We start from the raw sequence: 26,135 nt of genomic DNA, 5'->3' as shown, positions 1-26,135 counted from the left end.
GCTAAGCCATCTTTCCAGCCTCAGTTTGTATACTTACAAAAAAAAAAAAAATCAAAAAAAAATTTTAAGCCAGATGTGGTGGTGCACACCTTTAATCCCAGTACTCGGGAGGCAGAGGTAGGGAGGAGAGCTTTGAGTTCAAGGTCACCCTGAGACTACATAGTGAATTCCAGGTCCGCCTGGGCCAGAGTGAAACCCTACCTCAAGAAACAAAAACAAAATTAACAAAGGTTTTAGTCTTATATCCCCTCTCTCCCATCCCACTTTCCCTGAGGGCTCACCTCAGTAGTGTTGCTGGGTAACTGAGGTCTCAAGACAGTCTCTATAGGGGGAGGGGGCTGTGCCTCAGGATATTTCTATCTACCCTGTGCCAGTTGTACACTTTTTATTTTCTTGAAGTGTAAATGCCAAGAATAGTTATAAAGCCAATCTGTTACAAAGTCACACAAAACAATACTTAGCTTTAAAATTTTATTGAAATTCAGCTTTAGCATTTAACAACCACTTTTGTCTGATACTGGTCAGTTTTCTCAACCGCAACACATGATTTCTGAGTGTAGCCTGTAAGAACTAGCATTTCAAGTTTTCCATGATATGTCAATTACATGTGTTACAGTGTTAGCTATTCTTACCTCAATGTCAGGAGTTTAAAAAGCTCAAATATTGAAAATTTAGGATGCTAATACTGTGGCTATCTTAATATAGAAAAGATTATACAATCTTAACTGTTTAAAACTTTCATTAGCATGTACTGTAGTAACAGTATGAATAACCATATGAAATCCTCATTAAAATGCTCAAGCATTTCCTACCAAAGCACATCTGAAATCATGAAAATGTTTTCTTAACTTGTACAGAATTAATTAAAAAATAACTCTGGCACTTCAGAAGGATGTTTTTCTATTCATATTTTAAGTACCTCAGGTACAACCTGAGTAACAGCAGATTACAAGAATAAAAGCGTGGCTTTAGGGAGTGAGTCGTTTAGGGTCCCTTGGGAACATGGAGGTCTGCCGTACATTATGCAGTCCTAAAAACAGCATGGTCACCCGTTCCAACCCTGGAGAAAAGAAAATGACTGTTAATTAATTCCCCGTCTGTAAATCTTTCAGGGTCCTACTTAAAGCTACTAACATGTTATTGCTGTTCAACAAAATAGGTTTGTTTCCTCACCAGGAAGGAAAATTTCCATTTGAATTTATCTCAAATTGGATGTTTTGGACAAGGGCTGTGAAGCAGAGGTGCTGCTATAGGTGGGATGGCTGAGGTGATCTGAAGTGGCACAGACAAGTTTGACAGGCAAATGCAAATGAAAATCTACAATTTAAATCACTGGAAAACAAACCCAAAGAAAACTCAGTGAAGTTCCAATAACATTGGATTCTGATTCTGCAGTCCAGGGAATAAGCCATGAATGTGTTCAGAGAGGTTTATTAAGACAAGCACTAAAATGCTATTTTAATTCCATAGTTGTCTGGCATGGGTCCTAGCAGAAGCTCCAGAATTCATTATTAAACAGATTTTGACATGTGGTGTAGACACTATACTACTCTCAAGAATTAAGACCAAGTACCACCTGACAAGCACATGACACCTCATTTGCATCTCAGTTATCTGTTTCACTGAGGTTTCTCAAGGCCAAAGAGTATATGGCAATGAGTTTAAATACTTAAATAAGTACTCTAAATAGAAATACAGGAACATTACTATTGCTATTATTTACCAACATATCCTCTCTTCCTCTTAAATGTTTTTATTTTTATTTATTTGTTGATTTATTTAGGTTTTTTTCCTGAGGTAGGGTCTCACTCTAGCCCAGGATTAAAGGTGTGTTGCCACCAAGCCCAGCCCATTAAAAATTTATTTATTTATTTATTTGAGAGTGATAGACAGAGAGAAAGAGGCAGACAGGTAGAGAGAGAACAGGCATGACAGGGCTTCCAGCCACTGCAAACGAACTCCAGATGTATGCACCACCTCGTGCATTTGGCTTATGTGGGTCTTGGGGAATTAAGCCTCAAACAGGGGTTCTTAGACTTCACAGGCAAGCACTTAACTGCTAAGCCATCTCTCTAGCCTGTATCTTTTGTTCTTCTGAGATAGGGTCTTGCTCTAGCCTAGGCTGATCTGGAATCTACTATGTAGTCTTAGGCTGGCCTCAAACCTGCAGTCATCCTCCTACCCCCCCCCCCCCCACCAAATGCTGGGATTAAAGGCGTGTGCCACCACACCTGGCTTTGGCTATCATTTTTAATTTTGAATCCGACTCTATTGTAGTCATATAACGAGATCTACCTACTTACATCCTATTTCCTTTATCTATCGCCTGTCACTAGAACTTAAAAGACTGAATATATATTTTGGCTAATGTAAATATTGCTACCCTGAAGAGGGACATGCTAATGTCTCCCTGACACACTGATCTCGTTTCTTTTGTACATACACCTGGAAGAGTAAGTGACAGATCTACATATTAGTTCTACATGTAACCTTTAACAAATATGAATATTGTTTTCTAGAGTTGCAATACCCATTTGTATTCTCATTAACTGTGTACAAAGATTCCCTTTTCTCCAAATCTTTGCCAATAATTACTTTTTGTGGTGCTAGGGACTGAATCTAGGCATGTATTCTACTGAGCTATACCCCCAGCTTATCAATCTTATGTTTTTGAGCACAGCTCCTTTAACAGGTATACAGTGACATCTTATAAATTATGATTTCCATTTGTAATTCACTGATGATGATTTCAGCACCTTTCCATACACGCCAAACATTCCAACCTGTTTGGCCATTTATATTTCTTTTTTTTTTTTTTTTTTTTTGGTTTTTTCGAGGTAGGGTCTCACTCTGGTCCAGGCTGACCTGGAATTAACTCTGTCATCTCAGGGTGGCCTTGAACTCATGGCAATCCTCCTACCTCTGCCTCCCGAGTGCTGGGATTAAAGGCGTGCGCCACCACGCCCGGCCATTTATATTTCTTCTATGCAAACCATACGTCAGATGTATGGTTTGCAAATACTTTCTCCTATTCTCTGAGGTGTTTCTTTCCATTTGTTTGTGTCTCATTTATCAATGCTCTGTACTTTTCTGTACATGTCCTGAGAGTTCACTTCTTTGGTTAAGCATATTTCGTTTCTATATGCTATTGTCAATACTAGTGTTTATTTCCTTTTTGGTTAGTCTGTTGGCATATACAAATATGACTGGCTTCTATGTTGTGTATCCTGCAATTTTATTTACTTACTAATTCTAACAGCTTTTTGGTACAATATAACTTGCTCGTTAGTCCAGGCTGGCCTCAAACTTGCTATGTAGCCAAGAATGACCTTGACCTTCTGCCTTCAACTCCCCAATGCTGGTGTTATAGGTATGGTGAGCCACCATACCAGGTTTATGTGCTGCTGAGGACAGAAACCAGGGCTTTGTGCATGTGAGGCCAGCACTACAAACTGAGCAACATCCCCAGCACCCATAACTTTGTGTTTTATAAAACTGAAACCCTACACTATTAAACATCAATTCTGCATTTACTCTTCTTCCAAGTCTTTGGCAATCATTATCTGCTTCTTTGATCATTCTAAAATACCTCATTCTTGGTCCTTTTGCCATTGCTTTATTTCATTCAGTATTAATATCCTCATGGTTCATTCATGCTGAAATACACACCAGCATTTCCTTCCTTTTAAGCAAAACTGTAAGAATCTGAAATACTTCTGGTCCTAAGCATGTTGGACTGGGGATCCTCCACCTGATCACATCTTGCTTGCTTGCACTGGTGGGCTGCCTGGCTGCTTCCATGCTCAGCCGCTGTGAACTTTGCTAAATGGGTGCACAGATTGAGCCTGTCATACAACACCCTGTCTCTAGCAGTCTAAAGAACCATCACATTGCTTTCGGGGGGGGGGGGGGGAGGGGAGCACATTCTTTCCAGCACTTCCATCCTTTTAGAGCAGCAGCAGCCATCCTACTGGTGTGAGGTGGAGTTTTAGTTTGCAACCCTTGATGAGTGGTGATGGTGAGCATCAATTTCTGGGCTTACTGGAGAAATGTCCAAGCCCATATTTAAACCGAATTGAATTTATTCTGGAAATTTATCACCTATCAGATATACGACTTGCAAATATTTGTTCCCACTATGCAGACTACTCTTTCAGTTTATTGATCACAGGGCCTGAGCACACAAGGCAAACATTAACTATCACTGAGCTACATCTCTATCCATCACTGTAACTGTTGTTTCCTGCCCCCACCTCATAAGTGCTGTGGGGCAAACCTGGAGCCTAAGTCCAATTGGGCTATTATTTTGCTACATGTCTTTCTGTATCTTGCCCAAGAACCCACTGTCAAACCCAGTGTCCTGAAGCGTCTGTCCTGCTTTCTCCCAAGAGTACTCCATATCTTACTAAGCACTTATGTAGCTACTTATAAGCAGTAAGCGTATTACCAATGCCTCCGCCAGCATGAGGAGGGGCTCCAAAGCGGAAGGAATCAATGTAAGCTTTGATTTTCTCCAAATCTACAAAAACAAAATCCATCATTTTATTTAGCTTAAGAATTTCAAAAGCAAATACTGTTCAATGAACATTTGATAGAACTTTTTTTTCTGAGCCATCTTAAAAATGTTTAGTGTGTCATTTTCAGAATACATTTTTGAGTTGCTTACCAATTCCATGATGTAAGGCTCTCTCTGTTAGTAGCTGAGGATCATGTATTCTTTGAGCTCCTGAAAGTATTTCTTCTCCTCTCATGAACATATCATAGGAGTTGGACTGTTTCTGAAGAACAAACAGATACACACTACTCTTCAAGTGCTGTTCTGCAGCCCTTTTGTTGTGTGCACGTGTGGGGATCTATGCTGCTTGCACAGCAAGTCTATTCTGCCCACAATTAGTAAGCACTCCATTGAAGACTGTAAGGGCTTGAACAAACACTCTACACAAACAGCTGCATCTACTTCGAACAAGACTGATTACCTGGGACTCCTATTGTATAGAGATAAACTGTTACAAGCTCAGAGCCAAATTATTTCCAGCTACTTTAAATCTTCTAAGCAGCCTTTTATTGCCCATCTTTATGTGTGACTATCAGGCAAAACTTTTGGACTGCACTAACGGACCCCGAGCTTCCACCAACTAAAGGCAAAGAATGTCATCAGAGGCTTGTGACAGATTGTCCTGCTTTGTTGTCATAGCCTACCTGGTTATTTGAAAGGTGCCTTGACTTATGACTCTGTTCTATTATGATAAAAACTTTATGAAACATCATGTTGGAACAAGAACTTGAGGTAATCTAAACCTGTGATTTGTGTTTTCAGGCCATGGCCGCTAATATTTGATTACAGAATAAACTATTATTTCCTTTGAGGTGAGAGCTATGGCCCTCCCCCCATTCATAGGCTTAATCATTTCTTTCTTCCTTGTATCAAGACTCTGTGCTGACCTTTACTAAACCTCCCATAACATGTCAGAACAGTTGGTATGATTTTGGTGACTTTCCTAATTTAATCTTTCTTTTTTCTTTTCTTTTCTTTTCTTTTTTTTTTTTTGAGTCAAGCTCTCACTGTAGCCCAGGCTGACCTGGAACTTGCTCTATGACCTCAGACTGGCTTTGAATTCATGGTGATTGATTCTCCGACCTCAGCCTTCTAAGTGCTGGGACTAAAGGGATACACCACCATGCATGGCTTTAATTAAGATATTTCATTTAAGGAAAGTAAATTGAAACTCAGTTAACCAATGCTTAACTTGTTCCCTATCAGGTATTTGATGCCAGTTTTAACTTCCTCTTTCAATAAGCAATGTGGACTTTAGCCCCAGACAAGCAGCTTCCCACTACCAACCAAGTTTCTAAGCACCACCCAAGACCAGAGAATCATAATGACAATAGGGTTAGCAATTTCCCCTTCATGTGTGCGTGCACATGAGTGTGTATCAGGGTCTCTTGCCACTGCAAACAAATGCCAGATACTGTACCATTTTTTTGTACCTGGATTTATGTCAGTACTGGAGAATTATATCCAGGCCAGAAGGCTTTGCAAGCCAAGTGCCTTTAACTGCTGAGCAATCTCCTCAGCCCTAAGGTCTTTATCACCCAACTGAAATTGTGCTTTTTAACCAACATGAATTTTACTTGGCCTACCAAGTGATACTGACACAACCTATCATCTAGGAACCACTGCAAAGGAATTTACTCCTAAAACACATGATTCCCAATTCAAAGTCAATAGTAAAATGATCTGCTAAAGTTTGCATCTCTAGTACTATTTATCATTTATTTTACTTTATAAAAAATTTTGGTCATTTGTTATTTATTTGAGAGTGACAGAAAGAGTGAGAAAGGCAGAGAGACAGACAGAATGGGCACCCCAGGGCTTCCAGCCACTGCAAAAGAACTTCAGACACATGTGCCCCCTTGTGCATCTGGCTAACGTGGGTCCTGGGGAATTGAGCCTCGACCCAGGGTCTTTAAGCTTCACAGGCAAGCGCTTAATCACTAAGCCATCTCTCCAGTCCCTATTTATCATTTATTATTGACCTCAACCTCCTATAAATCTTTTTAGAAAAAGAAAAGCCCATGAACACGACCTTTTGTGTAGGTTTTCAGGACTAGTTGGTTAGTTTTCAATTGCAGTGATAATAAAGTCCTTTTCTTTTCCCCAGATAGGTTGTTACTTACAGGGTTCCTTGGGTCAGGCATGGTGTAGAAAGGCCTCACAGCCAATGGATACTTATCCAGAACATAAAAGTCTGTGTCGTACTATAAAAAGAATAAGGGTAATTAAAGTACATTTTAAAAGTAAAAAGGCTAACTTTTTGTAATGCTCCCTCCTCCCGCCCAAATAGGGTCTCACTCTAGCTCAGGCTGACCTGGAGTTCACTATATAGTCTCAGGATGGCCTTGAATTCAAGGCGATCCTCCTACCTCTGCCTCCCAAGTGCTGGGATTAAAGGTAGGTACCACCATGCCTGGCTTACTTTTTGCAATTTTTTTCTTTTGTTTTTGTTGGAGGTAGGGTTTCACTCTAGTCCAGGTTGACCTGGAATTCCCTATGTGGTCTTAGGCTGGCCTCTAACTCATGGTGATCCTCCTACTTCTGCCTCCTAAGTGCTGGGATTAAAGGCATGCACCACCATGTCTGGCATACTTTTTGTAATTTTTTTTTGGCTTTACGAGGTAGGGTCTCACATTAGCTCAGGCTGATCTGGAATACTCTATGTAGTCTCAGGGTGGCCTCGAACTCATGGCAATCCTCCTACCTCTGCCTCCCAAGTGCTGGGATTAAAGGCGTGCGCCACCACGCCTGGCTACTTTTTTGTAATTTTTTAACATAAACTTTTGTCTATAGTTACTCTAACTGCATTCTTCTTTTTTTTTTTTTTGGTTTTTCGAGTTAGGGTCTCACTCTGGCTCAGGCTGACCTGGAATTCACTATGTAGTCTCAGGGTGGCCTCGAACTCTCAGCGATCCTCCTACCTCTGCCTCCCAAGTGCTGGGATTAAAGGCGTGCGCCACCACGCCCGGCTTAACTGCATTATTCTATAGTCTCCTGCTCTTTCAAGTAACATCTATCCCTATAGCACCTTTGCCAGGCTATACATTCTTCTAGTACCTAATCTTTGATAAATATTTACTCTCCATACAGAATGCAGTGTTTTTTTTTTTTTTGAGGTAGGGTTTCACTCTAGCCCATGACAACCTGGAATTCACTCTGTAGTTCCAGGCTGGCCTTGTGATCTTCCTACTTCAGCCTCCAGAGTGCTGGGATTAAAGGTGTACATGCACCACCATGGAGAGTACAAATGTTCACTTTGTTTAACAAGTAATCTCTTCCTGACTTCTCCCCACCCTAAACTTTGTGGCAAAACACCTTTGATTTTGTTATAATAGTTCATTTTGTCTTTCACAGGCATTAAATATAAACTGTTCTGTCAAATTACTTAAAATCGTTTTGAGGTTTTTGTTTTTTAAGCCTTTTTTTAAATTTTTTTAATACTTTTTGTTCATTTTTTATTTATTTATTTGAGAGTGACAGACACAGAGAGAAAGACAGATAGAGGGAGAGAGAGAATGGGCGCGCCAGGGCTTCCAGCCTCTGCAAACGAACTCCAGACGCGTGCGCCCCCTTGTGCATCTGGCTAACGTGGGACCTGGGGAACCGAGCCTCGAACCGGGGTCCTTAGGCTTCACAGGCAAGCGCTTAACCACTAAGCCATCTCTCCAGCCCTTGTTTTTTGTTTTTTGAGGTAGGGTCTCACTCTGGTCCAGGCTGACCTGGAATTAACTCTGTCATCTCAGGGTGGCCTCGAACTCATGGCAATCCTCCTACCTCTGCCTCCCGAGTGCTGGGATTAAAGGCGTGCGCCACCACGCCCAGCTTCCTTTTGAGTTTTATAGAAACTATGTTCAATCTAAAATATTTTGGAAAAACTTGACACCCTTTGTAATATTAATATTTAAAGAATCTTGGATTATTTCTCTAGAAATTTAACTTTTAGCTATTTATATAAAATTGGACAGTTTCCTTCAAATGAAAATTGCAATTGAGCCTGGTGTGGTGGCGCACACCTTTAATCCCAGCACTCGGGAGGCAGAGGTAGGAGGATCGCCATGAGTTCGAGGCCACCCTGAGACTGTAGAGTGAATTCCAAGTCAGCCTGAGCTAGAGTGAAACCCTACCTCAAAAAATCAAAAAAAAAAATTCAATTGAAATATACAGTATTAACATGAAATATTTTCTATGCAACAGATTTAGTTAAACAGATAACAATACATTTCAAGTGTTTTTTTCCCCCTTTTACGTCAAACATTTTTATCACACTGGTGATTAGAGAGAACATCAACAGAACTGACAAATCGGACCAGGCTCTCCCAAGCAGCAGACAAACTGGACTTGACACTCTGGAGCAGCAGTTTCAAGGCACAATGTACAGCGTGTGATTGCAGAGCTGAGTTCCTTAGTCCTGAAAGCTATCTCAAGAACAACCAGCAGGAGGAGCTCAAGGACTTTTTTCATTTCATCATTGTCTGAATTTCTTTTGTTTTTGATTTTTCGAGGTAGTGGTTCACTCTAGCTCAGGCTCTCCTGGAATTCACTATGTAGTCTCAGGGTGGCCTTGAACTCATGGCGATCCTCCTACCTCTGCCTCCTGAGTGCTGGGATTAAAGGCATGTGCCACCACGCCCGGCTTGTCTGAATTTCTTATTTATTTATTTATTTATTTTGTTTTTTTGTTTTGTCTGAATTTCTTAAAGACCACACCGAGTGTAGCTTTTATCCCTTTAGTATTTTAGTTTCCTGAGCGTAGGGGTAAAAAAGTAAGACCTTAAAAATATTCGCAAATAATTTTGAGGTCCTTTCTATCTTCCCTGTCAACCTAACATAGGAGCTAAGCATCTCACTATAACAGCACAAATACCAGGTACTGAGTTAATCAAACTGTTGGCCAGAGTGTGCCTCAATGTTCTTTTCATTTTCTAAGAAAAAAACATACATAGTTGTCTTTTTATTTATTCTGGAAGCATAGAGAAGATCTTGGAATTGTCTGCAATTGTCCTTTTATCAGGATACATTTTAGAGATAAGAAATCTAGCAAGTACAAGAGCCCTACCTTTTCCTTCACCAAACGACCCAGCAATTTTTCATTTGGCGTACTGAAAAAGAAACATGAAATCAGGTGTCTTACGGTCAAATGTCAAGTAAATTGATAAGGCTATCTTCTATTTAAAGTTCTTAAAGGATAAAACTTTAGGCAAAAGTGCAGTCAACTTTTCCACTCCTTTTTCAAAAGAAAAGTACTTCAGAAAGCCACTTCTAGGTGCTCCTGCTATATAGTGACTTAGTGCTTGGTACATATTGGTCCAGTATTTAAATAAAGTCAAGTAGAACTGAACAACTTATTGATTCAAAAATGTCATGGATGAAATGATTTACAACTATGTATAATAAAAGTCCACTAGACCAGGCTGGAGAGATGGCTTAGTGGTTAATAAGGTGCTTGCCTGTGAGGCTTTATGGGCCCAAGTTTGAGTTCCCAGTACTCATGTAAGCCAGATGCCCAAGGTGACCCATGTGTTTAGAGTTTGTTTGCAGTGGCTAGAGGCCCTGATGTGCCCATTCTCTCTCTCACATAAATAAAATGACATTAAGGAAAACCAGTTTAAAAAAAAAGTTCACCAGACCAGCAGGGGTTGGTTTATAATATAAAAATCAGCATATTATAACCACACCTTAAAAATGTCATAGTAGCTGGGGCATGGTGGTGCACACCTTTAATCCCAGCACTACGGAGGCAAAGGTAGGAGAATCCATGTGAGTTTGAGGCCAGTCTGGGACTACAGTGAGCTCTAGGTTAGCCTGAGATAAAAGTGAGACCCTACCTTAAACAAACAAATCACAACAAAACAGAAATTGAACAGTATTTACATAAGCAAGTTTAAATTTTGTGACCAAGAGGTGATTTGTTTGGCTTATTTAAAAATAATTCCCTTGGGATGGAGGGATGGCTTAGCAGTTAAAGTGCTTGCCTGCAAAGCCAAAAGACCCAGGTTAGATTCCCTAGGACCCACATAAGCCAGATGCACAGATACATGTATCTGGAGTTCATTTGCAGCAGCTGAAGGCCTTGGTGTGCCCATTCAATTTCTCTGAGAAATAAATAAAAATTAAAAATAAAGTTCCCAAGCTGGACATGGTGGCTGTAAGTTCAAGGCCACCTTGAGACTACATAGTGAATTCCAGGTCAGCCTGGGCTAGAGTGAAACCCTACCTCGAAACAACAACAACAACAAAAAACCCCAAAATACAAAAGGAAATACTGCCTCAGCTAGGTGTGGCTGTGACACCATTAATCCTAGAAGCTGAGGAAGGGTTGGTGTTCAAGGCTAGCCTGGACTACAGAGTAAGACCAATCAATACTTCTCAATGCAAACTGATCATAAAATCTGTGATTTGCCTTAAAATATCACCTTGCAATACATAGGATACATAAAAATAATGTTTTTCTTACTCATATCCTTCAGGTCCTTCTACCCCTGCCTCCCAAGTGTTGGGCCTTTAATCCCAGCACTCAGGAGGCAGAGGTAGGATCACTGTGAGTTTGAGGCCACCCTGAGACTACATAGTGAATTCTAGGTCAGCCTGAGCTAGAGTGAGACCCTACCTCAAAAAAAAAAAAAAAAAAAAAAAAAAAAAAAAAAAAAAATGGGGCTGGCGAGATAGCTTAGCAGTTAAGGCACTTGCCTTCAAAGCCTGAGGACCCAAGTTTGAGTCCCCAGTACCCATGTAAGCCAGATGCACAAGGTGGCACATGCATCTGGAGTTTTTTTGCCGTGGTTTGTGGCCCTGGTGTGCCCATTCACTCTCTATCTGCCTCTCTGTGTTAAATAAATACATAAATAACAAAATATTTAAAAAGCTGTTTATTAATATATTTCCTTATACCTAACCTAATTACTAAAGTTGGTATCTACTTGCAAAGCCTGCCAGCTTGGTTTTAGTTCTCCAGCAACTCACATAAAGGTGGATTCAAAAAGTGGCACAAGTATTTGGCATTCATTTGTAGTGTCAAGAAACCCTGGCTGACCCACACTTACACACATATACACAAAGAAATAAGAGACAAACCTTAGGTCCTCTTCGTCTCCCATTTCAACCCCAGCCTCTCTAAGCATGGCCAGTGCTTCACAGTACTCTAGCCTTAAAGTTGGCTCCAAAAACTTGAATGGCTCACACGCAAACTGTTTATTCACAGTCTGAATTTCAGTCTGGAACCTGTGGTTCAATGATTTAGGGAAGAAGATGAGTGAAACAAATGTCTCCTCCACAAGAGGTCACTATGGCAATACACAGCACTGTTCTTTCAATCTATGTATGTACCAAGAAAAGTATGATTAACTATTAAGCTAAGGAATTATATTTACTTAAAATATTTAATAGCATTTCTTGGTCTCATGCTATTGTAATCACAGTGGCTTTAAGGGACTAAATTTTTTATTTACAACTCCTATCAACTAATATTGTTAGAAACATAAAATATCCATTTATAAATCATTTAAAAATGTGACTTTTTAATCCTTTAGCAACACTTCTCACCCCCAAGGCAGACCAGATTAATGAATACTCGTCTCCGTCCCCACTACACTCATTATGCCACTACAAGTTCATTTAGGGGAGTTTCCAGTGTCTTTTTCCATTTTGATAACCCCTACCATATAATGCCTACCCTGCACACACTAGGCCTGAGACAAATGTTAACGGCAGTGAACTGAATTTCTGCTGTGGAAGGTAACTCTTTTTTTGAGACAAGGTCTTGCAATAGCCAGAGGCTGGGATTACAGGTATGTATTACCACACTAGGCTCCAAATCTTAAGAGTTAAAAAGCATATTTTTGCTAAAATATGTATGGGTGAAATGATAGTGAGGATTTGCTTCAAAATAAAAGAGGGCACAGGAAATGGGCCTAACAAAATTAGTCATGGCCTGAAAAAGTTTGTCCAAACCTGTAATAAGGAGAGATGTGATTAATCCCAAGGGCATGATTCATGCTTATTCTCTTATTTACAAGCAAGGTGAAGATTTCAGCCCACGGCTCAACTTTCTTAATCTCTAACATGTCTGGTTAGAAATGTTAACTCAATCAGACCCACACACGTTAAAAAGCTCCTTAAAGGGGCTGGAGAGATGGCTTAGCAGTTAAGGCAGTTTACCTGCAAAGCCAAAGGACCTCGGTTCGATTCCCCAGGACCCACGTGACCCAGATGCATAAGGGGGTGCACATGTCTGGAGTTTGTCAATTGCCGTGGCTGGAGGCCCTGGGGCGCCCATTCTCTCTCCCTCTCAAATTAAAAAAAAAAAAAAAAAAAAAAAAAAAAGCTCCTTAAAGACCTTAAGTTCCCCTCCCCCCCAAAAAGTCCCTTAAGGTTACTAGTTTGATCTTTCTTTACTAAACACTCATGTTTATGTATTTTTTTTTAAAAAGTGCTGGGCATGACGACGCACACCTTTAATCCCAGCACTCAGGAGGCAGAGGTAGGAGGATCGCCGTGAATTCAAGGCCACCCTGGGCTACAGTGAGACCCTACCTCGAAAAACCAAAAAGTGCCAGGCATGGTGGTGCACACCTTTAATCGTAGCACTAGGGAGGCAGAGGTAGGAGGATCACTGATTTCCAGGCCACCCTGAGACTCCATAGTGAATTCCAGGTCAGCCTGGGGTTGAGTGAGACCCTATATCGAAAAACTAAAAACCAAACAACCTAGGCTTCATCTATATATGTATAGGTTCAGTACAGATGATGCCATTAGGTTATATACTCTTTTTTTTTTTTTGAGGTAGGGTCTCACTCTAGCCCAGGCTGACCTGGAATTCATTATGGAGTCTCAGGGTGGCCTCGAACTCATGGCAATCCTACCTCTACCTCCCGAGTGCTGGGATTAAAGGTGTGCACCACCATGCCTGGCTAGGTAATATCCTCTTGTGAGCACTGTGGTATTTCTATTTTTTTTTTTTTTTAGCTGTCTGTCTTGCTATGTACTGCAGGTTGGCCTGAACCCTCAATACTTTGCCTCAGTGTAATGAATACTGGGATTACAAACATGAGCCACCATGCCCCATCAATTCGAGCATCCTCATGGAGCACATAACTGTATTTAAATTGACTTTAACTGGCAAGAATACCTTACAGAAATATAGTTTATATGTTCCAATTCAAGAATTATTACCTTTATGCTGGGCACAGTATGTGTGTATAATCTCAGCACTTGGGAGGTTGAGACAGAAGACTTAAGAGTTTAAGACCAGTTTAGGCTACACAGAGAGACCCTCACATCCTAGCCCGCCCAAAAAAGGAACCCAAACTGATTCGAAATTGAGGCCATGTGGGGATAGAAATACTTTTTACCTTTCTTGAAGTCCTTTGAATATTTGTACCAAGGTGTCAGCAATTTCTTCTAAAACTTCATGGTAATGATAACTAAAAGCCATCTCAATATCCAAACCAACAAACTCTGTTAGATGTCGGTGGGTATTGGAGTCTTCAGCTCTGAAAACTGAAGTGAACAAGAGAATATGCTGAATTTTAAATTTCTACAGAGCTGGAAGGACCTCTGATAAGCCATCTGCTTCAGCGCTCTCTTAGACAGCAAGTTCATTACAGACTCCCACAGTCATGTAGTAAAAGCGGTATGCAAATTAATAAACGAGGCTCATAAAATCTCAGGGGAATGCAAGATCCTGAGGTACCTTCTCAATAATTAAAAACAGACTCAATTATGACTAATATAGTGAGCTTGTCTCAAGTTTATTAGAATGTGGCTCTGGCTAAATGAAACTGAACAAGCGAAGTAGCATTATACATATTTTAGACATCCCCTCAATCCAGCTCTTATTATCCTCACGACGTCTTTCCTCTGCAGCCCGTCTGCCTCTAACTCAGCTCATCTTTCACATCACTGTCACATTGATATTCCTACAACACATCCTCGCTCAAAGGCTCCCCCATAACTACTGTTACAAGACACAAAATGACAAGTTTAGAAACCTTTCCACTTTAACAATTTAATCTTAACCAGTGTTTCACATTTCTTTTATAAAATAATTTTTTGTTTTATTTTAAAGTATGTATTTGAGAAAGAGAGGCAGAGAGACAGGCAGGCAGAATGGTTATGCCAGGGCCTCCAGCTGCTGTAAACAAACTCCAGAAGCATGCTCCACCTTATGAATCTGGCCTACATGGGTCCTAGGGAATCGGACCTGTGTTCTTTGTCTTTGCAGGCAAGTGTTTTAACCGCTAAGCCATCTCTCCAGCTTTCCCCATTTCTTCTTAATACTATCATTCTTGTTTTTGTTTTCTATTCCATGCTTTTACTCTACCTGTTTTCTTTGACTAGAATATCATCTCTGTTGCTTATATATTCTAGCAGGTCCTTACAAGTCCACTTTGGTTTGAATTTTCTTTCATGGTGACTAGCAAACTCAATCATCTCCTTTTTACACTCATTACAGAATCCATACTGATACGACTGCATAGCACAGCCTGATTTTTTTTTTTTTTAATAACTTTTTGGGCTGGAGAGATGGTTTATAGTGGCCTTGCCTGTGGAGCCTAAGGACCTAGGTTCAACTCCCCAGTACCCACATAAGCCAGATATGCAAAAGAGTTCATTTGCAGTGGCTAGAGGACCTGGTGTGCCTATTTTCTATCTGTTCCCCATAAATAAATAAAAATTTTACTTAATTTTAATTTTTAGAGAGCGAGCAAGAGAGAGGAGATAGCGAATGGGTGTGCCAGGGCCTCAGCCACTCCAATTCAACTGTAGACACTTGCACCACCTACTGGGCATGTGCAGCCTTGCACTTGCCTCACCTTTGTGCATCTGCTAACATGGGATTTGGAGAGTAGAACATGGGTCCTTAGGCTTCACAGGCAAGTGACTTAACTGCTAAGCCATCTCTCTAGACCAAATAAACTATTTTTTAAAAATAATTTTTAAGCTGGGCATGGTACTGCATGCCTTTAATCCCAGCACAGAGGAGGCAGAGGTAAGAGAATCATCATGAGTTCAAGGCCACCCTGAGACTACATAGCGAATTCCAGGTCAGCTTGGACTAGAATGAGAGCCTACCTCAAAAAACCAAAAGAAAATCTTAAAAAAAAAAATATCTGCAGGCAGAGCGAGCGAGCGAGAGAGAGAGAGAGAGAGAGAGAGAGAGAGAGAGAGGGAGGGAGGGAGAGAGGGAGGGAGGGGAGAAGGGGGAGGAGGGAGGGAAGAAGAAAGAAAGAAGGGGGAGGAAGGGGGAGAGAGAAAGACAGAGAATACAAGAATGGATGTGGCATGGCCTCTAGCCACTGCAAAAAAATGTCAGACTCATGCACCACTTTGTGCATGGCTTTATGTTGGTAATGGGGAACTGAACCCAGGTCATTAAGCTTTGCAGGCAAGTGCCTTAATGCTAAGCCAGCCCCTTCTTTTGTTTTTGAGATGGACTTTCACCCTGTAATCCATACTGGCCTCAAACCTGTGGCAATCTCCCTGCCTCAGTTCCTAAGTGCTGGGATTGCAGGTGTGAGCCATCATGCCCAGCTTATGTTCTGAAATTCATTGATGGTACCCTGTGAGTGCTGCATGTAGCGTGCACGCACATCTTTATCAGTCCTGGGAGCAGGGAGTCAGTCATTGAAAACATGACCTGCAAATGAGGAGCATCAGCAGTCATCTGGATGCTCATAAGAGCAGTCTCAGGTTTCACACATGCCTGGGACCTACAGTTATTTTTAAATTATTCATTTATTTATGTGTGTATATATGTTATGTGTGCATGCACATCATGTGTGTGCATATGACAGGCTCTCTTGCTGCTGCAAATAGATGCCTATATGGTTTATGTGGGTGGATGGGAACTGAACCTGGGCTGGTAGGCTTTGCAAGCAAAGCTCTTTAGCAGCTCAACCATCACCCCCAGTCCCAGAATCCGTATTTTTATCAAGATCCCTAGATATCTGTGTGCACTAAAGTTTGCCAAGTGCTGGTATTCTTTTTCTTATGTAAATGGCACCAAATATAAGAATATACACTTAACAGGTATTCAGCAAATAAAAGATTAATAAATTCAGAAAATTAAGATATTCAGGGCTGGAGAGATGGCTCAGCAGTTAAGGTGCTTGCCTGCAGAGCCTAGTGACCCATGTTTGATTCTCCAGTACCCACATAAAGCTAGATGCATGAAGTGGCACATATATCTGGAATCCATTTGCAGCAGCTGGAGGCCCTGGTGCACCCATTCTCTCTCTCTTTGCAAAAAATTGTTCTGTTCTAATTGCCTTTAGGTATGATAAAGAATATACTTAGGTAAAGGTCAGAAGATTTTTTTAAAATTTTTATTTATTTGAGAAGGACAGAGTCTTAGAAAGAGGCGGGGGGGGGGGGGGAGGACAGAATGGGTGTGCGAGGGCCTCCTGCCACTGCAAACGAACTCCAGATGCATGCGCCCCTTGTGCATCTGGCTAACATGGGTCCTGGTGAATGGAGTCTTGAACTGGGGTCATCAGGCTTCACAGGAAGTGCTTAACCGCTAAACCATCTCTCCAGCCCACAACGAGATGGTTTTGAGACAGAAAATTTTCTTCAGCAAGAATATTGAATGCTGGCCAAGCATGGTGGCATGCACCTTTAAGCCAGGCACACTCGGGAGGCAGAGGTAGAAGGATCACAGTGAGTTGCAGGCTACCCTGAGACTACATAATGAATTACAGGTCAGCCTGCCTGTACTAGAGTGAAACCCCACCTTGAAAAAAAAATGAATATAGAATGTTTATGATTTTACTCACACGAGTGATGCATACATGTTTAAAGAACTACTGACACACTTATGAGACTAAGGTAGAAGAATTGCCATGAGTTCAAGGTCAGCCTGGGCTACAGAGTAAGACCCTTCCTTAAAATCCAAAAATAACTTTTTTTTGAGGTAGGGTATGTAATCTCAGGATAGCTTTGAACTCATGGTGATCCTCTTAACTCCTGAGTGCTGGGATTAAAAGCATGTGTTACCACACCTCACCTAAAAAGAACTTCAGAACTACTGCATGAGAGAGAGAGAAAGAGAGTGTGTGCGTTTTTCTGTGCATGTACATACTACTTTCATTTCTACCTTGAAGTCTAGTATTAAATTTTTTTTTAAAAAAGTTATTTATTAAAGACACAGAGAGAAAAGAGGCAGACAGAATGTACGCACCAGGCCCTCCAGCCACTGCAAATGAACTCCAGATGCGTGTACCACCATGTGCATCTGGCTTACGTGGGACCTGGAGAATTGAGCCTGAGTCCTTGGGCTTTACAGGCATGCGCCTTAACTGCTAAGCCATCTCTCCAGCCTCTAAAGTCTAGTATTTTTTATTTATTTATTTATTTATTTATTTTTTATTTTTTTGGTTTTTTTGAGGTAAAGTCTCACTCTGGTCCAGGCTGACCTGGAATTAACTCTGTAGTCTCAGGGTGGCCTTGAACTCATGGCGATCCTCCTACCTCTGCCTCCCAAGTTCTGGGATTAAAGGCGTGCGCCACCACGCCCGGCTTTTATTTTTTATTTATTATTCATTTATTTGACAGAGAAAGAGCAGGGGAGAGAGAGAGAATGGGCATGCCAGGGCCTCCAACCACTGCAAACAAACTTTTAGATGACTGCGCCTCCTTATGTATCTGGCTAACGTGGGTCCTGGGGAACTGAATCTGGGTCCTTAGGCTTTGTAGGCAAATGCCTTAACTGCTGAGCCATCCCTCTAGTCCCTGAAGTCTGCATTTTTATATTCATTCATTCATTCTGCGGCACTGGGAGTTGAACCCAGGCTTTCCACATGCTTGAGACAAGTAGTATACCAGTGAGCTACATCCCCAGCTTTCCAAAGTCTAGTGTTTGTATAGTCAGCAGATAAAATAATTTGTTTTCAAAAGGTTTGAACACCATGTAAAATGTGTCTCTAGCATTACGACCACTGTACAAGTAACAAAGGTAACTGACAAAACCATACCTGGGCCAATACAGAAAACTTTCTCAAAGTCAGCACAGATGCACATCTGCTTATACAGTTGTGGGGACTGAGCGAGGTAAGCGTTATTTTTAAAATATGACACAGTGAAAACATTGGCTCCTCCTTCACTGGCAGCTGAAATATAAACATTTACATTACTACAGTCAACTGTATATCAACGTAAACTTTCAGTAAAAACAGTTTATAAGCCGGGCGTGGTAGTGCATGCCTTTAATCCCAGCACTTGGAACGCAGAGGCAGGAGGATTACCATGAGTTTGAGGCCACCCTGAGAATACAGAGTGAATTTCAGGTCAGCCTGGACTAGAGTGAAACCCTACCTTGGAAAAAAAAAAGTTCATGGTTTGATTCATGTAGTTCATTTAATAGTCCTAGAAAGTCAAGGACTTCAGGTAAGCTAACATCCATAGATGCATTCTTATGTGTGATTTTGCAGTTTGTATCTAAACCAGGTTGACTTTAGATACAAATGACCCCTTCCTTTGCTGTGCAAATTTCAAATCTACTATGTTGAGGCTATAAAAATTAAGATAAATAAGCCAGGTGAGGTGGCGCATGCCTTTAATCCCAGCACTCGGAAGGTAGAGGTAGGAGAATCACTTTGAGTTCGAGGCCACCCTGAGATTTCATAGTGAATTCCAGGTCAGCCTGAGGTAGTGAGATACCACCTTCAACAGCAACAACAACAACAACAACAAAGACAAAAAGAAAAAGAAGTACTCTTAATTATTTTTCTAATTGTTAAGCAGGCAATGTTTAATATTTTATTTGTAACTGACTGATATTCATAACACACCTTTTTTTAAGCATTAAGCAACCTAAAGAGTAAACTGGCCAAGACAAGAGTCACATAAGGATTACAATTAATATAACTTCTCTATCAGTATATATTTAATCATTTTACAATGCAGTTTGTACAAAACAAAAATGCAATACCAATTCTGAAAAAAAACAGTGATATTATTTCTGGTTTAACTTATACCATAGGAATTGTGCTTTGTGTGTTATTACCTCATTTCATAATCACTGCCACAAACTGACTCCTGGAATAAAAATGTAGTGCTATGGGTGGCAGTGATACTATGAATGCGTTACATGGTCTTTGAAACAAATGGTTTCATAGAAAAAACCTTAAGGGACTCTTGGGATCCTTCAGTTAAAAACAACAACAAAATTCAATATAAGCAATTTTGGAGAAAAACAATTTATTTTCAAAAAATTACAGGAAATATTGTGAGGCATACCTGAAATAATTTTAGGAGTTTGGATTTCCACAAAACCTTTGTTAATTAAAGTTTCTCGGAAGAGATGGCAGATGCCGGACTGGAGACGGAACACTGCCTGACTAGTGGATGTCTGTAAGGCAATAACAAAGCCCAGTTAACTCAGCAGCACACTGCACACCCACCAGGCGCCTAAGCAGCACTGCTAGGAGCTACAGGTGCATTAAAGTACTCTTCTCTCAACCTCGGAAATCTAGTGGGGGAGGGTGACACAAGCGCACAGACACAATACGAGCCAGAGGAGGTAAAACAGGCTGGAGTCTAATGAACAGAAATAAGCCAAAGAAGCTATTCTCACCAGCAACGCTTAGCAAGCACATGTTTCAACTTATCATTACTTGTGGATTCTCTTAACTTTTTTTTTTTTTTAATACTTTTTTGTTCATTTTTTATTTATTTATTTGAGAGCGACAGACACAGATAGAAAGACACATAGAGGGAGAGAGAGAGAGAATGGGCACGCCAGGGCTTCCAGCCTCTGCAAACGAACTCCAGACACGTGTGCCCCCTTGTGCATCTGGCTAACGTGGGACCTGGGGAACCGAGCCTCGAACCGGGGTCCTTAGGCTTCACAGGCAAGCGCTTAACCGCTAAGCCATCTCTCCAGCCCTCTCTTAACTTTTTTTAAAGGTAACCTATTAAGTGAGATGTATCAATGTTTGTGTCGCATACAAATGTTCTCAGGAAGATTTCAGCACTGAACAATAAACAAAGACACCATACACTATTTTTTTCTTTTGGTTTTATGAAGTAGCATCTCATTCTACCCAGGGTTGACCTAGACCTCACTCTGTAGCAACAAACTGGACTCCAATTTATAGGGATCCTCCTACCTCAGCCTCCCACGCCCGGCTGCTTTCCTTTAAATCAATACAATAAATGCAGAAGTCATGTGCTGGTTCCAATTCAAACTGAAGACAAATAAGTAAGGATAGGCACCTATGACACATGTCCCCAAATGACACAGAAAGCAGTACTGCCACACTGTCCTTCTGCTTCATTTTCTTTCCCCTCTTTTCTTTCTCAGTTTCTCTGCCCCAAACTCTAGTGTACCCAGTCTCGTCTGACAGTGGTGACAAAACTCTAGTAGTTATCTGTGCTGTAGACTAATTATAGGACATCTGGTCAAAAGAAGTGTATTCTTTTTCAATTTAGAGAGAATGAGAGAGACAGTGACAGAGAGAATTAGTGTGCCAGGGCCTCAGCTACTGAAATTGAACTCCAGATGCTTGCGCCACCTAGTGGGTATGCACCTTACCTTTGTGCATCTGGCTAATGTGGGACCTGGAGGGTAAAACATGGGTCCTTAGGCTTTGCAGGCAAGTGCCCCAACTGCTAAGCCATCTCTCCAGGCCAAGAAGTGTACTCTCTTGTTTGCTTTTTTTCAGACAGGGTCTTACTGTAGCCCAGGATGACTTGGAACTCACTCTGTAGTTTGAGATGGCCTCACTCTCATGGAGATCCTCCTATCTTAGCCCCCAGAGTGCTGGGACTAAAGGTGTGCATCACCATACCTAGCTAAAACAAATGGATTCTTTTTTTTTGAGGTAGGGTCTCACTCTGGTCCAGGTTGACCTGGAATTAACTATGTAGTCTCAGGGTGGCCTTGAACTCATGGCGATCCTCCTACCTCTGCCTGCCAAGTGCTGGGAATAAAGGCGTGCACCACCACGCCCAGCAAGAAGTGGATTCTTATCAGTACGTCTTGCACAATACATTTTTTAAAAAATAGTCATCTTAGAACCAGGTAAAATGCTTAACTACATACTAACTCAGCTGTGCGTACCCAGCTGTTACATCAAAGGGCCCACTTAGCACTTACAGCATTCTGATTTAGAAAGTAGTACCCTCCAGAAATAGTATGATAGAGATGGCTATTCTAACTTCCCTTCACTAGAAAGAATGCTACTTTAAGGGCTGGAGAGATGGCTCAGCAGTTAAAGACAAGTGCTCACAAAGCCTGTTGGCTTGGCACCTATGTAAAGCCAGACACAAAAAGTGGCACATGCAGCTGGTGTTTGTTTGCAGCCCAGTGTTTGTTTATAGTAACAAGAGAACCTGAAGCATGCCCACTCAAATAATTTTTTTAAAGACCATTTTTTTAAACTTTGTTTGTTTGTTTGTTTGTTTTTACTTATTTGAGAGCAACAGAGAGCGAGAAAGAGGCAGATATATAGAGAGAATGGGCGTGCCAGGGCCTCCAGCCACTGCAAACCAAGCTCCAGATGCATGCGGCCCCTTGTGCATCTGGCTAAAGTGGGTCCTGGAGAATTGAGCCTTGAATCGAGGTCCTCAGGCTTCACAGGCAAGCGCTTAATGGCTAAGCCATCTCTCCAGCCCTTTTTTATTTTTTTTTAACTTTTTTTGTTTGTTTTTATTTATTTGAGAGCAACAGAGAGAGAGAGAAAGAGGCATATATATAGAGAGAATTTTTTTTTGTTGTTGCTTTTTGAGGTAGGGTCTCACTCTGGCCCAGGCTGACCTGGAATTAACTCTGTCATCTCAGGATGGCCTTGAACTCATGGCAATCCTCCTACTTCTGCCTCCCGAGTGCTGGGATTAAAAATGTGCGCTGCCCAGCTCTTTAAAGACCATTATTAAACAAAAGAATACTACTTCACCTCCAGCCCCTGCAAATGAACTCCAGATGCACCTGGCTTTATGTGGGTATTGGGGAATGAAACATGGGTCCTTTGGCTTTCCTGGCAAGCACCTGAATCACTAAGTCATCTCTCCAACCCCAAGAACTCCAACCCCAAGAACATTATTTTATAATTCAAATTTAAAGATACTAATCAATAATTTCTCACAAAACTATGGAGATCATTTAAAAGACTTATGTAATTCGTTATACTATTTACTTAATGATTTTCAAGATATCTACAGTTAAACTAGAGACAATAACTTCTGGCTTTTTTATTTTTTTGTTTTAACTCATTATGTTGTTTAAGGAAACTCTGTTCATCTGACAACAAACTGCATAATCTTCTGCTTTCAAAAACCTAGCAACCTGTTTCAAACAAAAAGCTGTTTCACTGGCACTGACATATGCAGAGACATTTTTCTTCAAGGCTACTGAATACATTTCATGCCACTTACCTCTTTTAGCTAGCCCCACTAAACTTATTTTAGCCTCTTATAAATTGGAAATTAAACTTTGGACTGATATTCACAGCTCATATAATATGAATACAAATCCCTCTGAACTGCAATTCTGAAGGTTTGATATTTCATCTATTAAATTAGTATTTTTTTTTTTTCTTACACAGAGAGAAAGACAGGTAGAGGGAGAGAGAGAATGGGCGCGCCAGGGCCTCCAGCCTCTGCAAACGAACTCCAGACGCGTGCGCCCCCTTGTGCATCTGGCTAACGTGGGACCTGGGGAACTGCGGTGGTTTGATTCAGGTGTCCCCCATAAACTTAGGTGTTCTGAATGCTAGGTTCCCAGCTGATGGATATTTGGGAATTAATGCCTCCTGGAGGGAGTGTATTGTTGGGGGCGGGCTTATGGTCTTTATAGCCAGTTTCCCCGTGCCAGTGTTTGGCACACCCTCCTGTTGCTGTGGTCCATCTTCTGTTGGCCAGGGGGTGATGTCCACCCTCTGCTCATGCCACCGTTTTCCCCTGCCATCGTGAAGCTTCCCCTTGAGCCTGTAAGGCAAAATAAACCTCTTTTTCCCAGAAGCTACTCTTGGTTGGGTGATGTCTACCAGCAATGCGAACCGGACTGCAACAGGAACCGAGCCTCGAACCAGGGTCCTTAGGCTTCACAGGCAAGCACTTAACCGCTACGCCATCTTTCCAGCCCTAAATTAGTATTTTATTCTAAAGCATAATTTCCCTAAACTGATAGAAAATAACATGGGGCTGGAGAAATGGTTCAGTGAGTAACAATGTGTGTTGTGCAAGCATGAAGGTTTAAGAAGGCCTGAGTCTGATCCCCAGGAACCATGTAAAAAGTTGGGTATGGCCTCAGAAGCCTCTAGCCCTAGTCACATGGGAGACAGAGATAGAAGAGTCACTGGGTCAGCCAGTCTGACTGAAAAACAGCAGGTCCATGTGCACTGAGAGACTCTACCTCAAGGAAGTAACACAGGAAAACTACAGAGGAAGACACCCAACATTCTCCTCTGGCTTCTACAGATGGGGTACACACATTTGCTAACAGGTGTGTATACACAACACAAACATCACACCATACACACCAAAAGAATGTTTGTACATCATTTATGGGAGTAGAGGGGCAGATTCATGGAAAGAATCTGAGTTAAGAAGTTAACATTCTGCCGAGTGTGGTGGTGCATGCCTTTAATCCCAGCACTCGGGAGGGAGAGGTAGGAGGATCACCGTGAGTTTAAGGCCGCCCTGAGACTACATAGTGAATTCCAGGTCAGCCTGAGCTAGAGTGAGACCCTACCTCGAAAAAACAAAACAAGTCATGGTGGAAACGAACTGCCCTCCAATTGGACTGGAGGCCCACTCCATGGGAGAGAATACATCCCTGATACTGAAAACTTAAAACAGGAGTAGTCATGAGCCCTAGGAGTGTAACATCTGGCGATGTCTGGAAAAATGTACATACTATGCTTATCAAACTACCCAGTAAGCACTTCTTTTAATATTTATACCCTTATATTAATGCTACTCTCACTTTGGGTAGAGAATCTTCTCTTTTCAGATAGCAGTGACCTTGGGACAACTCAGAAGGTATCATGGTGCTGGAAAGAAGTGACTGGAGTACTGAGTAACATCTCGATCACACCTTCCAAGGCTCAGGGTCTAATGTGGAAGAGGTGGCGGAAAGAATGTAAGAGCCAAAGGAAGGGTAGGACTCCTTACAACATGCTCCTCCAGACATAAAATGGCCTGCATATCCATGACCTCATAGTGCCTGACACTACATACATAAGACCAACATAAGAGGAAGAACAGATCATGACATCAAAATAAAAGAAAGACTAATCAGAGATGGGGAGGGGATATGACAGAGAATGGAATTTCAAAGGGGAAAGTGGGGGGAGGGAGAGTATTACCATGGGCTATTTTTTATAGTCATGGAAAATGTTAATAAAAACTGAGAAAAATAAAATAAATTAAAAAAAAGAAAGGGTGAGAATGGGTGCGCCAGGGCCTCTAGCCACTGCAAACTCCAGACGCATGCACCACCATCGAACCTGGGTCCTTAGGCTTTCAGGCCAGTGTCTTAACCGCTAAACCATCTCTCCAGCACTTTTTTTTTTTTTATTTTGTTTTGTTTTTGGAGGTAGGGTCTCACTCTAGACCAAGCTGACCTGGAATTTGCTCTATTCTCAGAGTGGCCTTGAACTCACAGCAACCCTCCTACTCCTACCTTGGCCTGTTTTCTCCCTCCCTCCTTCTTTCCTCTCTTTCATCCCCCCTCAGCTCTTCCAATTGGATAAATAAATAAAATATTTTAAAAATTATGTTAATGAAGTATTATCTTGTTTAGACTTGGGTCCCATCCTTGGTTATCTTATCATGTACATGTAAATATTCCAAACCTGACCCCCCCCAAAAAATCTAAAGTGTTTGTGGTTTCAGGTATGCAGATATGGAAATCTGCACTAGAAAAGAATTTCTAAAATGAGACATACCTCTTTTCACACCAAGTGAGCTGGCTATTAATTAAAAAAAAAAAAAAGTCAGGGGCTGGAGAGATAGCTTAGTGGTTAAATGCTTGCCTGTAAAGCCTAAGGACCCCAGTTTGAGGCTCGATTCCCATGTAAGCCATATGCACAGGTGACACATGAATCTGGAATTTGTTTGCAGTGGCTGGGGGCCCTGGTTCGCTCATTCTTTCTTTCTGCCTCTTTCTCTGTTGCTCTCAAATAAATAAAATAAATCTTTAAAAAGAAAATCAGGTTGATACAGAGTTTTTAATCAAGTAGAAGTAATTTCTGGGACTAAGAATTTGACCTGCTTGCAATACTTTTATACTACTGACTGTAACAATGAACTCCAACAGTGTTCAGAGTAAATCTGGGTTAAGACTCCACAGCATGCACCCCTTCTAATATACAATGAAGATATCACAGATCAAGCAGGCACACACCATGGGAGTGGGGGAGGAGCTGTGGCTCACAGCAGTGCACAGTACCCCTAAAGGATTCTTCTGATTGATGTAGGCCAATGGTTAAAACACCCTTCATTCAGGACACCATCCCTGACTATTTCAGGCCACTCAGATCTACATTTAAAGAGCTTAAATTGCCGTGGTACTTGCATACCTGTAATTTTCACAGCAACCCTAAGTTCCCAATATTCCACTTGTGGCTTAAATAAACCA

At 41.4% G+C, this 26,135-nt stretch overlaps 1 protein-coding gene across 2 annotated transcripts in view; it reads right to left on the bottom strand.

Moving 5' to 3' along the window:
* Nucleotides 1–457: 457 nt before the first annotated feature.
* The window catches only part of Dars1 (aspartyl-tRNA synthetase 1), a 64,007-nt gene continuing 38,329 nt past the window's right edge, over nt 458–26,135 (bottom strand). For both annotated transcript variants that reach the window (XM_004668152.2, XM_045150933.1), the window contains 9 exons: nt 19,790–19,901; nt 18,526–18,660; nt 13,903–14,050; nt 11,627–11,773; nt 9,612–9,654; nt 6,679–6,759; nt 4,667–4,778; nt 4,448–4,519; nt 458–1,060 (listed from right to left, as the gene is read on the bottom strand). In XM_004668152.2, the coding sequence (XP_004668209.1) occupies nt 969–1,060; nt 4,448–4,519; nt 4,667–4,778; nt 6,679–6,759; nt 9,612–9,654; nt 11,627–11,773; nt 13,903–14,050; nt 18,526–18,660; nt 19,790–19,901 (942 nt within the window). In that variant the 3' untranslated portion in view covers nt 458–968. The remainder of the gene's footprint in view (nt 1,061–4,447; nt 4,520–4,666; nt 4,779–6,678; nt 6,760–9,611; nt 9,655–11,626; nt 11,774–13,902; nt 14,051–18,525; nt 18,661–19,789; nt 19,902–26,135) is intronic.

Source organism: Jaculus jaculus, chromosome 5, assembly GCF_020740685.1.
Source record: "Jaculus jaculus isolate mJacJac1 chromosome 5, mJacJac1.mat.Y.cur, whole genome shotgun sequence".
Classification (NCBI taxonomy): Eukaryota; Metazoa; Chordata; class Mammalia; order Rodentia; family Dipodidae; genus Jaculus; species Jaculus jaculus.
Note: the sequence above shows the minus strand (reverse complement) of the source record. Positions and strands in the feature narration are given on the sequence as shown.